This window comes from Hyla sarda, chromosome 10, assembly GCF_029499605.1.
Source record: "Hyla sarda isolate aHylSar1 chromosome 10, aHylSar1.hap1, whole genome shotgun sequence".
Classification (NCBI taxonomy): Eukaryota; Metazoa; Chordata; class Amphibia; order Anura; family Hylidae; genus Hyla; species Hyla sarda.
Window position 1 is genome coordinate 120,051,383 of NC_079198.1, and position 13,079 is coordinate 120,064,461.

At 43.1% G+C, this 13,079-nt stretch overlaps 1 protein-coding gene across 2 annotated transcripts in view; it reads right to left on the reverse strand.

Annotated features, from left to right (window-relative positions):
• The window catches only part of CENPS (centromere protein S), a 28,967-nt gene extending 19,675 nt beyond the window's left edge, over positions 1–9,292 (reverse strand). The window contains exons 1-2 of one of the 2 annotated variants that reach the window (XM_056543045.1): positions 8,987–9,043; positions 872–995 (exon numbers count right to left, since the gene is read on the reverse strand). In XM_056543045.1, coding sequence (XP_056399020.1) covers positions 872–995; positions 8,987–9,028 — 166 coding nt within the window. In that variant the 5' untranslated portion in view covers positions 9,029–9,043. Of the gene's footprint in view, positions 1–871; positions 996–8,986; positions 9,044–9,148 lie in introns of those variants that run through there. The other variant, XM_056543046.1, reaches the window with a different exon arrangement.
• Between the last annotated feature and the right edge of the window lie 3,787 nt (positions 9,293–13,079).

Genomic DNA, 13,079 nt, shown 5'->3' on the forward strand with positions numbered 1-13,079 from the left:
ATGAGCAGTGGATGTCAGGTGATAACTGCAGCCAATTAGCGGCCCCAGTGGTCATGCTTTGTACTTCAGTGGCTGGGGTGGTCACCCAACATCCACTGCTCAAGTTACCCTGCAGCGCCGACTGGAGGCAAAATGGGGAATCACCGTTGGAACAGAGGTAGAGGTAATTTATTTATTTTTTAAAGATGGACAAAACACTATTGTAAAAGGGATGAAAAAATCTTACACACCATAACAAAATTATTAGTCTCCATGGAGACACGGCCCCTGTAATGTACAATGGTCAAATCAGACTGTTCTGCAATTTTAGTCCTTGCACTAAAATGCTAAAGGGACCAATGTGGCCTTTTTGTTTTAGGCATTACCAGGGGTCATACCAAAGATCAGAGGACTGATGGGATCTCTAATCGATATGACGCATCCTTCATCTAAGGCCGGATGAATGAACTGTCCTATTCAAATTAATGGGATCACTTAATGGGATCACTACAGCACCGGAGGAAAACGCCGTCAGATGACGCACACGTGTAAAGCCTAAATTTATTTTTATTTTTAGAAAATATGTCGCCAAACTGGCTTTGATCTAGGGACTCACTTTCCTAACAACCATAGTCATTTTGATGGTCATGGCAGGCAGCAGGTCCCTAGAAACCAGTCGGTCTAAGGCCTAGGTTTCCAGACTACGAACCTCCAGTTGCTGCAAACACTACAACTCCCAGCATGCCCGGACAGCCAAAGGCTGTCCGGGCATGCTGGGAGTTGTAGTGTTTGCAGCAGCTGGAGGTCCACAGTTTGGAGGCCACTGATCTTAGGTTTTCAGCTCCAAGTGAGACCCTGTAAGATGTTTGTTATTGGCGGACATCGCTCTTACCGCATTGCCTGAAGGTGATTTCTGAAATGGCTGCTATCGCCTGTTTGTTGAAATTTATTTGCTTGTCCTCGGCAACCGCCTGGCAGAGCTTCCCAACCGTATAATGGACGGCAGCCTTCAGCCGCTAGAGAAAAACATTTAAAAAAAATACATAAGAATTAGGCAAAGAGCTCAAAAACCTGCATTCTGCTGAAAACCCTTTTAGGCTCTGTTCACACTGGTTTTCGCACCTCGGTTTTTCCTGTTTCGTTTTTAAAGAGGAACAACTTAAAAGATGGCAGTGCCTGATGTGTCACATGATGGTCACCAACGGTGCCTTACGGGCCTTACCCCCACAGCGATACTTGCTTATTCTCTTTCTTCCTTCTCGCCTCCTATGGCCCATAATGTTTTTATTTTTACAGAAGCAAAGCCGTACGACGGCTCGTTCTTGCGGGACAAGTTGTACTTTGTAGGCTGTGTAACAATTTTTTTTCAAACCAACTGGTGCCAGAAAGTTTTACAGATTTGAAAATTACTTCTATCAAAAAAAATCTTAATCCTTCCTGCTGTATTCTGCCCAGGAAGTTGTGTAGTTGTTTCCAGTCTGATCACAGTGCTCTCTGCTGACACCTCTGTCCGTGTCAGGAACTGCCCAGAGCAGAAGCAAATCCACATAGCAAGCCTCTCCTGCTCTGGACAGTTCCTGATATGGACAGAGGTGTCAGCAGAGAGCACTGTGGTCAAACTGGAAAGAACTACACAACTTTCTATGGAGCATACAGCAGTCAGATTCTGCAGTGCTGTACACTCAAATTGGTTCCCTGTCTTCATCGGGGTTCACAATCTAAATTCAGGCTGCGTGGAAACATAGCCTTTATCGTACACTAATATTTTACCATATGTTACAATACTTCCCCTCCCCCCCCCCTAAAAGGGGATAAGTTATAGATCATGGGGGGGTCCAAGCACTGGGACCCCCCGTGATCTCCTGAACGGGGCCCCAGCAGTCGAATGGAAGGGGGCGTGCCAACCCCCGCACGGAGCGATGGACACACCCCCTCCATGTATCCCATAGAGATATACATGGTGATGGTGTTTCAGCCGTGGCTTCCTGGTGGGGGTCGGAAAGACCGCTTCCCGCAGACTGCCGGGGCCCCATTCAGGAGATCACAGGGGATCCCAGCGCTCAGACCCCTCACAATCTATAACTTATCCCCTATCCTTTGGATAGGGGATACCTTATTTTTTGCTGAACTACTCCTTTACTCCTGGCATTGGGTATTTTCCCCCCCTTTATGGTATTATCTGTGCAAGAGAATATGAAAAAAAAAAAAGAAAGAAAGAAAGAAAAAATTCCATAAACCCCAATTGTGGGAGTGGAAAAAGGAAAAGTGTTTCCCCCGAATGAAGGCGCTGGTCCCGCTGGTTAAGATGTATATACTTTATAGCAACGCGTTTCGATCCCGAACTGGGATCTTCATCAGGCATGATGAAGGGTCCCAGTTCGGGATTGCTGATTTTTGGTGACATTGCTGAAAAAAAAGCAATAAGAATTGATCAAATACTATGTCAATACTATTTGCACATTTAGACACCGATCATGGTGTCTAAAAGGTATAAATAAAAAATAAAAAAAATGCCAATTAGCTCAGGGGGCTAATCGGACCCCTGCAACATGATTAAAATGGCAGCCAAGGTTATTTAAAAATGTTATATAAAAAAAAAAATTATACAAAAGACCCCACATAAAAAAAATAATAATAAAACACCCTTTTCCCATTTTAGAAAAAAAAAATCAAAAAATTCACAATTCTCAAAAAGTACTACAATATATTGTTTACGATCCCACAAGGTAAAGGGCGTAAACATATTAACATAGTTCATAGGGTTGAAAAAAAGACCTATAACCCTAATGAGTCCCTACTGAGTTGATCCAGTGGAAGGCAAAAAACCCTCAAACTAGAGGTAAAAATTCCTTCCCGACTCCAAATATGGCATCAGAATAAATCCCTGGATCAACGTTCTGTCCCTATAGATCTAATATACATAACCTGTAATGTAATTACTCTCCAAAAATGTATCCAGCCCGTTTTAAATTCTTTTACAGAGTTCCCCATGACCACCTCCTCAGGCAGAGAATTCCACAGTCTCACTGCTCTTACAGTAAAGAACCCCCGTCTGTGCTGGTGTAGACACCTTCTTTCCTCTAGACGTAGAGGATGCCCCCTTGTTATAGATACAGTCCTGGGTATAAATAGATCATAGGAGAGATCTCTGTACTGTCCCCTGATATATTTATACATAGTTATTAGGTCTCCCCTAAGCCTTCCTTTTTCTAAACTAAATAACCCTAATTCTGATAATCTTTCTGGGTACTGTAGTCCTCCCATTCCCCGTATTACTCTGGTTGCCCGTCTTTGAACCCTCTCCAGCTCCACTATATCTTTCTTGTACACTGGTGACCAGTACTGTACACAGTATTCTATGTGTGGTCTGACCAGTACTGTACACAGTATTCTATGTGTGGTCTGACCAGTACTGTACACAGTATTCTATGTGTGGTCTGACCAGTACTGTACACAGTATTCCATGTGTGGTCTGACCAGTACTGTGCACAGTATTCCATGTGTGGTCTGACCAGTACTGTACACAGTATTCCATGTGTGGTCTGACCAGTACTGTACACAGTATTCTATGTGTTGTCTGACCAGTACTGTACACAGTATTCCATGTGTGGTCTGACCAGTACTGTGCACAGTATTCTATGTGTGGTCTGACCAGTACTGTACACAGTATTCTATGTGTGGTCTGACCAGTACTGTACACAATATTCTATGTGTGGTCTGACCAGTACTGTACACAGTATTCCATGTGTGGTCTGACCAGTACTGTACACAGTATTCCATGTGTGGTATGCCCAGTACTGTACACAGTATTCCATGTGTGGTATGCCCAGTACTGTACACAGTATTCCATGTGTGGTCTGACCAGTACTGCAAACAGTATTCCATGTGTGGTCTGACCAGTACTGTACACAGTATTCTATGTGTGGTCTGACTAGTACTGTACACAGTATTCTATGTGTGGTCTGACCAGTACTGTACACAGTATTCCATGTGTGGTCTGACCAGTACTGTACACAGTATTCCATGTGTGGTCTGACCAGTACTGTACACAGTATTCTATGTGTGGTCTGACCAGTACTGTACACAGTATTCTATGTGTGATCTGACCAGTAATTTGTACAGCGGTAGAATTATTTCCTTGTCGTGGGCATCTATGCCCCTATTGATGCACCCATGATTTTATTTGCTTTGGCAGCAGCTGCCTGACACTGGTGACTACATCTAAATTTACTATTAACTAAGACTCCCAAGTCCTTTTCCATGTCAGTCGTCCCAAGTGTGCTCCCATTAAATACATAATCCCGGCCCAGATTTTTCTTCCCCATGTGCATTACCTTACATTTATCAGTGTTGAACCTCATCTGCCACTTCCCAGCCCAAACCTCCAACCTATCCAGATCCATTTGTAACAGTGCACTGTCCTCTATTGTGTTTACAGCTTTAGAGTTTAGTGTCATCTGCAAATATTGCTTTACTATTCAACCCCTCTACAAAGGTCATTAATGAATAGGGATGTAAGAAAAAATCGATTCTCGCGATAATCGCGATTTTTCATTTGCCGATACAGAATCGATTCAAAATATTTTTGAATCGATTCTTTTAGGGATGTGGAATTTTTAATAAAACGCACTTTTCTTACCTGCCAACGAGCCCGCGGAGCTCCGGTACAGGTGTTGGGTCCCCGGGCTGTATTCTTCTTACTTCCTGTTAGTCCGGCACGTCACATGGAGCTTCAGCCTATCACCAGCGGAGGCGGGACATCGCTGCGGCTGGTGATAGGCTGAAGCTCCATGTGACGTGCCGGACTAACAGGAAGTAAGAAGAATACAGCCCGGGGACCCAACACCTGTACCGGAGCTCCGGGGGCTCGTTGGCAGGTAAGAGAAAGTGTGTTTTATTTTATTTTGCAGCACCGGAGTACTAGATCGCCGCTGTCGAAGCTGACAGCGGCGTCTATTGGGATCTATGAATGCTCCCAGGTGGGCGATATATCGCGATGTATCGTCACCTAGACGGTATCGCGATATATCGCGATATATCGAATCGCCACACTGGTATCGCGATTCGAATCGAATCGCCAAATTCTTGGCGATTCACACCCCTATTAATGAATATATTAAATAGAATAGGACACAAGACGGACCCCTGTGGTCCCCACTAGTAACAGTCACCCAATCAGAATAAGTACCATTAACCCCTTAAGGACGCAGGACGTAAATGTACGTCCTGGTGAGGTGGTACTTAACGCACCAGGACGTACATTTACGTCCTAAGCATAACCGCGGGCATCGGAGCGATGCCCGTGTCATGCGCGGCTGATCCCGGCTGCTGATCGCAGCCAGGGACCCGCCGGCAATGGCCGACGCCCGCGATCTCGCGGGCGTCCGCCATTAACCCCTCAGGTGCCGGGATCAATACAGATCCCGGCATCTGCGGGAGTTCGCGATTAAAATGAACGATCGGATCGCCCGCAGCGCTGCTGCGGGGATCCGATCATTCATAACGCCGCACGGAGGTCCCCTCACCTTCCTCCGTGCGGCTCCCGGCGTCTCCTGCTCTGGTCTGTGATCGAGCAGACCAGAGCAGGAGATGACCGATAATACTGATCTGTTCTATGTCCTATACATAGAACAGATCAGTATTAGCAATCATGGTATTGCTATGAATAGTCCCCTATGGGGACTATTCAAGTGTAAAAAAAAATGTAAAAAAATGTAAAAGTAAAAGTTAAAAAAAAGTGAAAAATCCCCTCCCCCAATAAAAAAGTAAAACGTCCGTTTTTTCCTATTTTACCCCCAAAAAGCGTAAAAAACATTTTTTATAGACATATTTGGTATCGCTGCGTGCGTAAATGTCCGAACTATTAAAATAAAATGTTAATGATCCCGTACGGTGAACGGCGTGAACGAAAAAAAATTTAAAAAGTCCAAAATTCCTACTTTTTTAATACATTTTATTTAAAAAAAAATTATAAAAAATGTATTAAAAGTTTTTTATATACAAATGTGGTATCAAAAAAAAGTACAGATCATGGCGCATAAAATGAGCCCCCATACCGCCACTTATACGGAAAAATAAAAAAGTTATAGGTCATCAAAATAAAGGGATTATAAACGTACTAATTTGGTTAAAAAGTTTGTGATTTTTTTTAAGCGCAACAATAATATAAAAGTATATAATAATGGGTATCATTTTAATCGTATTGACCCTCAGAATAAAGAACACATGTCATTTTTACCAGAAATTGTACGGCGTGAAAACAAAACCTTCCAAAATTAGCAAAATTGCGTTTTTCGTTTTAATTTCCCCACAAAAATAGTGTTTTTTGGTTGCGCCATACATTTTATGATATAATGAGTGATGTCATTACAAAGGACAACTGGTCGCGCAAAAAACAAGCCCTCATACTAGTCTGTGGATGAAAATATAAAAGAGTTATGATTTTTAGAAGGCGAGGAGGAAAAAATGAAAACGTAAAAATTAAATTGTCTGAGTCCTTAAGGCCAAAATGGGCTGAGTCCTTAAGGGGTTAAAAGGGGTATTCCATGAATTTTTTTTATGTGACTATGCTACAGGGGCTGGAAAGTTAGTTTAGTTCATAATATAGTGTCTGTACCTGTGTGTGACGGTTTTCTCACAATTCTTATGTCATCACCACAATTCTTATGACAGCGGTGATGTCATTAAGCTCTGCCCATGCTCCAAGCCAGGTGCCCGGAGCTGGAGCTAATGGACAGGATTACCGGAGACCCTCGCCACAAAACGGGACAAGGCGAGTACCGTTGTCATTAGTGTCAGTATCTGTGGGTACCGACAGGTTAGTGCACATGACACTGGTGACAGATTTTCTTTAATTGTATTCAACCACAAAATAAAGATAACATGGTTGTTTTACTGTGATGTGCACTGCATAAAATAAAAAAAATAAAAAGTTGTAGTTTTCATTTCTATTTCCCCACACAAATATAGATTTTTTAGTTTTGCTGTAAATTTTATGGTAAAATATAAGATGTCATTACAAAGTACAATTGGTCACGCAATAAACAAGCCTCATATGGGTCTGTGGATGGAAAATAAAAGAGTTATGGCTCTTAAAAAGCAAGGAGGAAAAAAAAACTAAAATGCAAATGTGGAATTTAGCAGTGTCCTCAAGGACTAAGTGGCCTGTGTCCTTCAGGATTGGTCGAGATGACAGCGGTTGTCTGGAGACTTTAGCTGTCAATCAAAACCTAACCAATGAAATAAATAATAACGATCTCCGTGAAGGATATTGGGTTAAGCCAGTTGTGACATCACTAATAGGAGGTTATAAAAACCCAGGACAGGCGGGTTTGGACACCATTAGCCCCTAGTCCTTGACAAAGCCATTGATGTGGCGAAACGTCGGACGGGAAATTGCGTCAGTGATTTTAACACATTCCACAAACACTCTAAGAAATTAATAGGTAGTAAGAGGACTGCAGCCACAACGCTCCTAATCACGTTAATACAGAGCAAGCACAGATCTTGTAGTTACCTAGTAGATTTTGTGAGTGAAATGGTGGATATATTTTTAATCTAAAATGAGGCATTAAAACTTAAAGGGGTACTCCGCCCCTAGACATCTTATCCCCTATCCAAAGGATAGGGGATGAGATGTCAGATCGCCGCGGTCCCGCTGCTGGGGAGCCCCGGGATCGCTGCTGCAGCACCTCGCTATCATTATTGCACAGAGCGAGTTCGCTCTGCATGTAATGACGGGCAATACAGGGGCCGGAGCATCGTGAAATCACGGCCCGCCCCCCTCAATACAAGTCTATGGGAGGGGGCGTGGCGGTCGTCACACCCCCTGCAATAGACTTGCATTAAGGGGGCGGGCCGCAGTGGCGATCCCGGGGGTCCCCAGCAGCGGGACCGTGGCGATCTGACATCTTATCCCCTATCCTTTGGATAGGGGATAAGATGTCTAGGGGCGGAGTACCCCTTTAAAGAGTAGCTATCACTAAATTAAATTTCCCTTTTCCCCCTCCCCATCTGTCCCTGACACTAACAACATCTATCCCTGTCTTTGTTTTCCCCCAAATCCCCATAAAAATTACCTTTTTTTGCACAGCTGCAGGAGCTCAGAGTTGGTGAGGGCTGGAAGTGGGCGGCCCCGGCAGGCGCAACGTCATCTGAAGCCTGGCCGGGGCTCGCTTCTGCCCGTCTCCTCTCTCTCCTGAAGCTCTCGCGATGCAATGAATGAGGAGAGGGAGTTGCAGGGGGGGCGGGGATATGTAAATTTCGCGAGCACAGGGCTCACGCGCACGAAATTTAAATATATGCCCGGCCAGCATTGGTCCGAATGTAATCAACATCGGGGGGGGGGGGGGGGGGGGGAAGTAATCCTGAGCCATATAGGGAGACACCTAGTGGCCAGGTTTTCAAATGTAAAAAAAAAAATTTAAAACATTATTATTTTTTTTATTTTTTTTAATAAAATATCCGACAAGCATTTTTCTTTTTACATAATGTATTTAATTTAAAAACATTTTTTTATGAGAGTACTCATTTAAGTTTTAGAATTTTTGGGTGGATGGTAAAATTAGGATTTAGTGGTAACCCTAGTGACCAATTGTAAATATGATATGAAATTGATCCTCCATCCACAGGTCCGAAAACTGTGTGGCACTTATTCAATTGTGTCAGAGATACGTATGGACAGGGAGTAAGGGGTTAACACTGAATGTTTTTAAAGAAAATCTGTCACCAGTGTCACCTGCACTAACCTGTCAGGACCACAGATAGTTCAGGTGACGCTGATGACAGATTTCCTTTAACTACTTGTCTACTCCTGTGGAGTAGAACTCCCATCCTGCCCTTTCTGAAGTAAACTCTAGCAATAAGGAGATATTTCCTCCTCTGACGACTCACAATGACCTCATCAGACAATGGTGACGTCAACAACGACAAAGCTGAGCCGCCATAACATAACAAACCAGCAGGTGGCGCTGTGACCAATACAAACTCCGACACTGAAGATATATACCAAACAGCCGCTAGATGGCGGGAGCGCACAATTCCTGAGCATACATACTACGCTGAAATGTATTACTGGCTGTAACAATAAGCAGCCCGGTGTGTGAGCGTGCGCCGTTAACTCGGTAATATCTCTAAATACGCCGGTAAACAAAGTCCTGTAGGTCATTACCTGGGTGTGAGACAGCCTCTGCTCGTCATCCTCCGCCATAACGCCTCTGCCGTGACAGACTATCTGCACATTTACCGCCAAGAGTCAAAACTACAACTACGGGAAGCGAAGTGAGGCCAAACTGAAACGCGAAGTGAGAGCGCTGTAGTCTATATAGCGCTTTCTATAGCTCTTTTAGCTGTTTGAGGTTTTTTTTTTCTACTAGAATATATAAGTATTTTTTGTAATTCGCCTTACAGTATTCATAATTAGAGATCAGTTAGTATTCTGTAGAACTAGCATGTTCTGATTGTTTAATCTAGTGACACAACCTGTGTTTCCCAGCCAAGGTGCCTCCAGCTGTTGCAAAACTACAACTCCCAGCATTCCCGGACAGCCAAAGGCACTGTGGTCATGTTGTCAGCAGAGAGCACTGTGCTTGTGATGTCAGCAGAGAGCTCTGTGTTCCAAAAAGAAAATAATTTCCTCTGTAGTATTCAGCAGCTAATAAGTACAGGAAGGATTAAGATTTTTTTTAATAGAAGTAATTTACGATTAACTTTCTGGCACCAGTTGATATAAAATAAATAAATAAATGTTTTCCACCGGAGTACCCCTTTAAAGGACATCTGCAGCGAAAAAAAACATATCCCCTATCCACAGAAGAGGGTATAAGTGTCTGATCGCGGGGGATCCAACCACTGGGACCCCCGCGATCTCCCAAACGGGGCCCCGGCATTGCCGCGCTGTGCGCCCCCTCCATACAGCGCTATGGGGAGGCACGAACACTGCACCCCCGCCTCTCGTATAGAGATACATGGAGCGTGACGTTGGGGCCGATTGCAGATCCTGTGGATAGGGGATACGTTTTTTCGCTGCAGAGTTCCTTTAACCCCTTAAGGACCAGACCAATTTAATTTTTTCATTTTCGTTTTTTCCTCCTTGCCTTCTAAAAATCATAACTCTCTTATATTTCCATCCACAGACCCATATGAGGACTTTTTTTTTGCGTCACCAATTGTACTTTGTATTGATATCACTTATTTTACCATAAAATGGACGGCGCAACCAAACAAATATTATTTATGTGGGAAAATTGAAAAGAAAACCGCAATTTAGCAAATTTTGGAAATTTTTTTTTCACGCTGTACATTTTCCGGTAAAAATGACATGTTTTCTTGATTTTGTGGGTCAATACGATTAAAATGATACCCATGATTATGTTCTTTTCTATAATTGTACCGCTTAAAAAAAAACTCAAACCATTTTAACAAAATTTGTATGTTTGAAATTGCCCTATTTTGACCACCTATAACTTTCTAATTTTTCCGTATATGGGGCGGTATGAGGGCTCATTTTTTGCGCCATGATCTGTAGTTTTTACCAGTACCACTTTTGCCTAGGTTTTACTTTTTATAACATTTTTTATAATTTTTTATTTTTTTTTTACGTTTACGCCGTTCACCGTACGGGATGATTAACAATATATTTTAATAGTTCAGACTTTTACGCACTCGGCGATACCAAATATGTGTATTAATTATTTTATTACGCTTTTTTGGGGGTAAAATGGGAAAAATGCTGCAGAAGCATAAATCATTGCATACCTGTTTGCCCCAGTTTTTAAAGGGGTTCTCCGGTGCTTACACATCTTATCCCCTATCCAAAGGATAGGGGATAAGATTCCAATTATTCACTAAATTTTCAAAATCGGAATTTTTCAGGGACCAGTTCAGTTCTGAAGTGGATTTTAAGGGCCTTCATATTAGAAATACCCTATAAGTGACCCCATTATATAAACTGCACCCCTCAAAGTATTCAAAATGACATTCAGAAAGTGTGTTAACCCTTTAGGTGTGTGTTGTCCCGGTACCGTATTGCATACTGGTTGGGGGTCCCCAAAGTCAGAGTTCCTAGGAACTGTGGGGGTCCGCTTCCCTAGTCATCCCCTAGTCACCTTTCAGATAGTTAATATTCTGTTAAATTACATGTAAATGCTGTATATAATATGTATGCTTACACCTTCATAGCGTCGCAGGGCCTTAGGTCATGTGACTTGGGTTAGTACTCTAGGTAAAAGGACCTTTGGAGGTTCATGGGTCATGTGATTACCCATAACACTTTGTGAAGTTGATTGACAGATGGTCTGGACCAATCCTAAAACGGCCAGCCCCTGCCCATATAAGTGAGCTGCAGCCAATAGTCTCTCTCTTCTGTTCCGGATCGTTGAAGAGTCAAGATCTGCGCAACTTACAACGACAACTACTGGGCCAAAGCCTGCCGGCCTCGGACTGAAACTAAACAGTGAGTTCTTACAACTTCCCCGCTAATGCTAGCAGGATCACTGGACCTAAACAAAGCCCTAAATCCAGCGGATCTATGCTTACCAATCCTCCTAAGCTAAAAGAACTTACAAAGTCCCATCCACATGTCAATCTTCGCTTGCTCAAGCTGTACATAGACTCTGTTATATGGACTGTTCCTATTATCCTTGTTGCAGAAAATACTCAGTAAAGTTTCCGACAGTTTTCCTCAAAGCTTCTGGTTGTTGGCATTGCATTTATTCTTCAACTCCCTATCGCTCTTGGGAAGGGTGGCGATAGGCCAAGCATCACAGTATTAACCCTCACCCTGGCGTCACGACTGACAAGAGTTAATTACACCCTTGATATACCGCATAGCAACACCCCAACTGCCATACACCCGCCCAAGGCACCACAGGTGTTTCACAGGAATAGCAGCAAAGTGAAGGAGAAAATTCTTCATTTTTTACACTCGCATGTTCTTGTAGACCCGGTTTTTGAATTTTTACAAGGGGTAAAAGGAGAAAAAGCGCCACCCACCCCCCCCCCAATGTGTAACCCAGTTTCTCTCGAGTACGGAAAAACCTCATATGTGAACGTAAAGTACTCTGTGGGTGCACTACTAGAGGGCTCAGAAGGGAAGGAGCGACAATGGGATTTTGGAGAGTGAGTTTTTTGGGGGCATGTCACATTTAGGAAGCCCCTATGGTGCCAGAACAGAACAGCAGAAAAAAAAAACCACATGGCAACTATTTTGGAAACTTTACCCTTCAAGGAACGCAACAAGGGTACAGGGAGCCTTAACACCCCACAGGTGTTTGACGACTTTTCGTTAAAGTCAAATGTGTAAATGAAAAAAAAAAGTTTTCACTAAAATGCTGTTTTTCACTTCATTTTTTCATTTTTTTCAAGAGGTAATAGCAGAAAATGCCCCCCCAAATGTTTAACCCCATTTCTTCTGAGTATGGAAATACCCCATATGTGGGTGTAAAGTGCTTTGCTGGCGCACTACAGGGCTCAGAAAAGAAAGAGAACAATTGGGCTTTTGGAAAGAGAATTTGGCTGGAATTGAAATCGGGGGCCATGTGCGATTACAAAGCCCCCATGGTGCCAGAACAGTAGAACCCCCCACATGTGATACTAATTTGGAAACTGCACCCCTCAAGGAACGTAACAAGGGGTGCAGTGATCATTTACACCCCAACAGTAATTCCAAGATGTTTTGAACAGTGCGCTGAAAAATATATATTTTTTATTTTCAGAGCCTACTGTTCCAAAAATATTGGAATCACCTTTGGGGTCTAAATGCTCACTGTACCCTTTCTTGCATTCTTTGAGGGGTTTAGTTTCCAAAATGTGGTTAAATGTGGGGGGTTTCCACTGTCCTGGCACAATGGGGCTTTGCAAACACACCATGCTCCCGACCTCCATTCCAGCCAAATCCTCTCTCCAAAAAGGCTGCCCACTCCCTTATGAGGTCTGCAGTGTGATCACTTTACATATGGGGTATTTCCATACTCGAGAAAAGCTGTGTTACAACTTTTGGGGGTCTTTTTACCCATTTATCCTTTGTGAAAATGAAAAATGTAGGGGTACACCAACAAGTTAGTGTAAAAAATTACATTGTTTATTTTCATGGCTGATTGTTC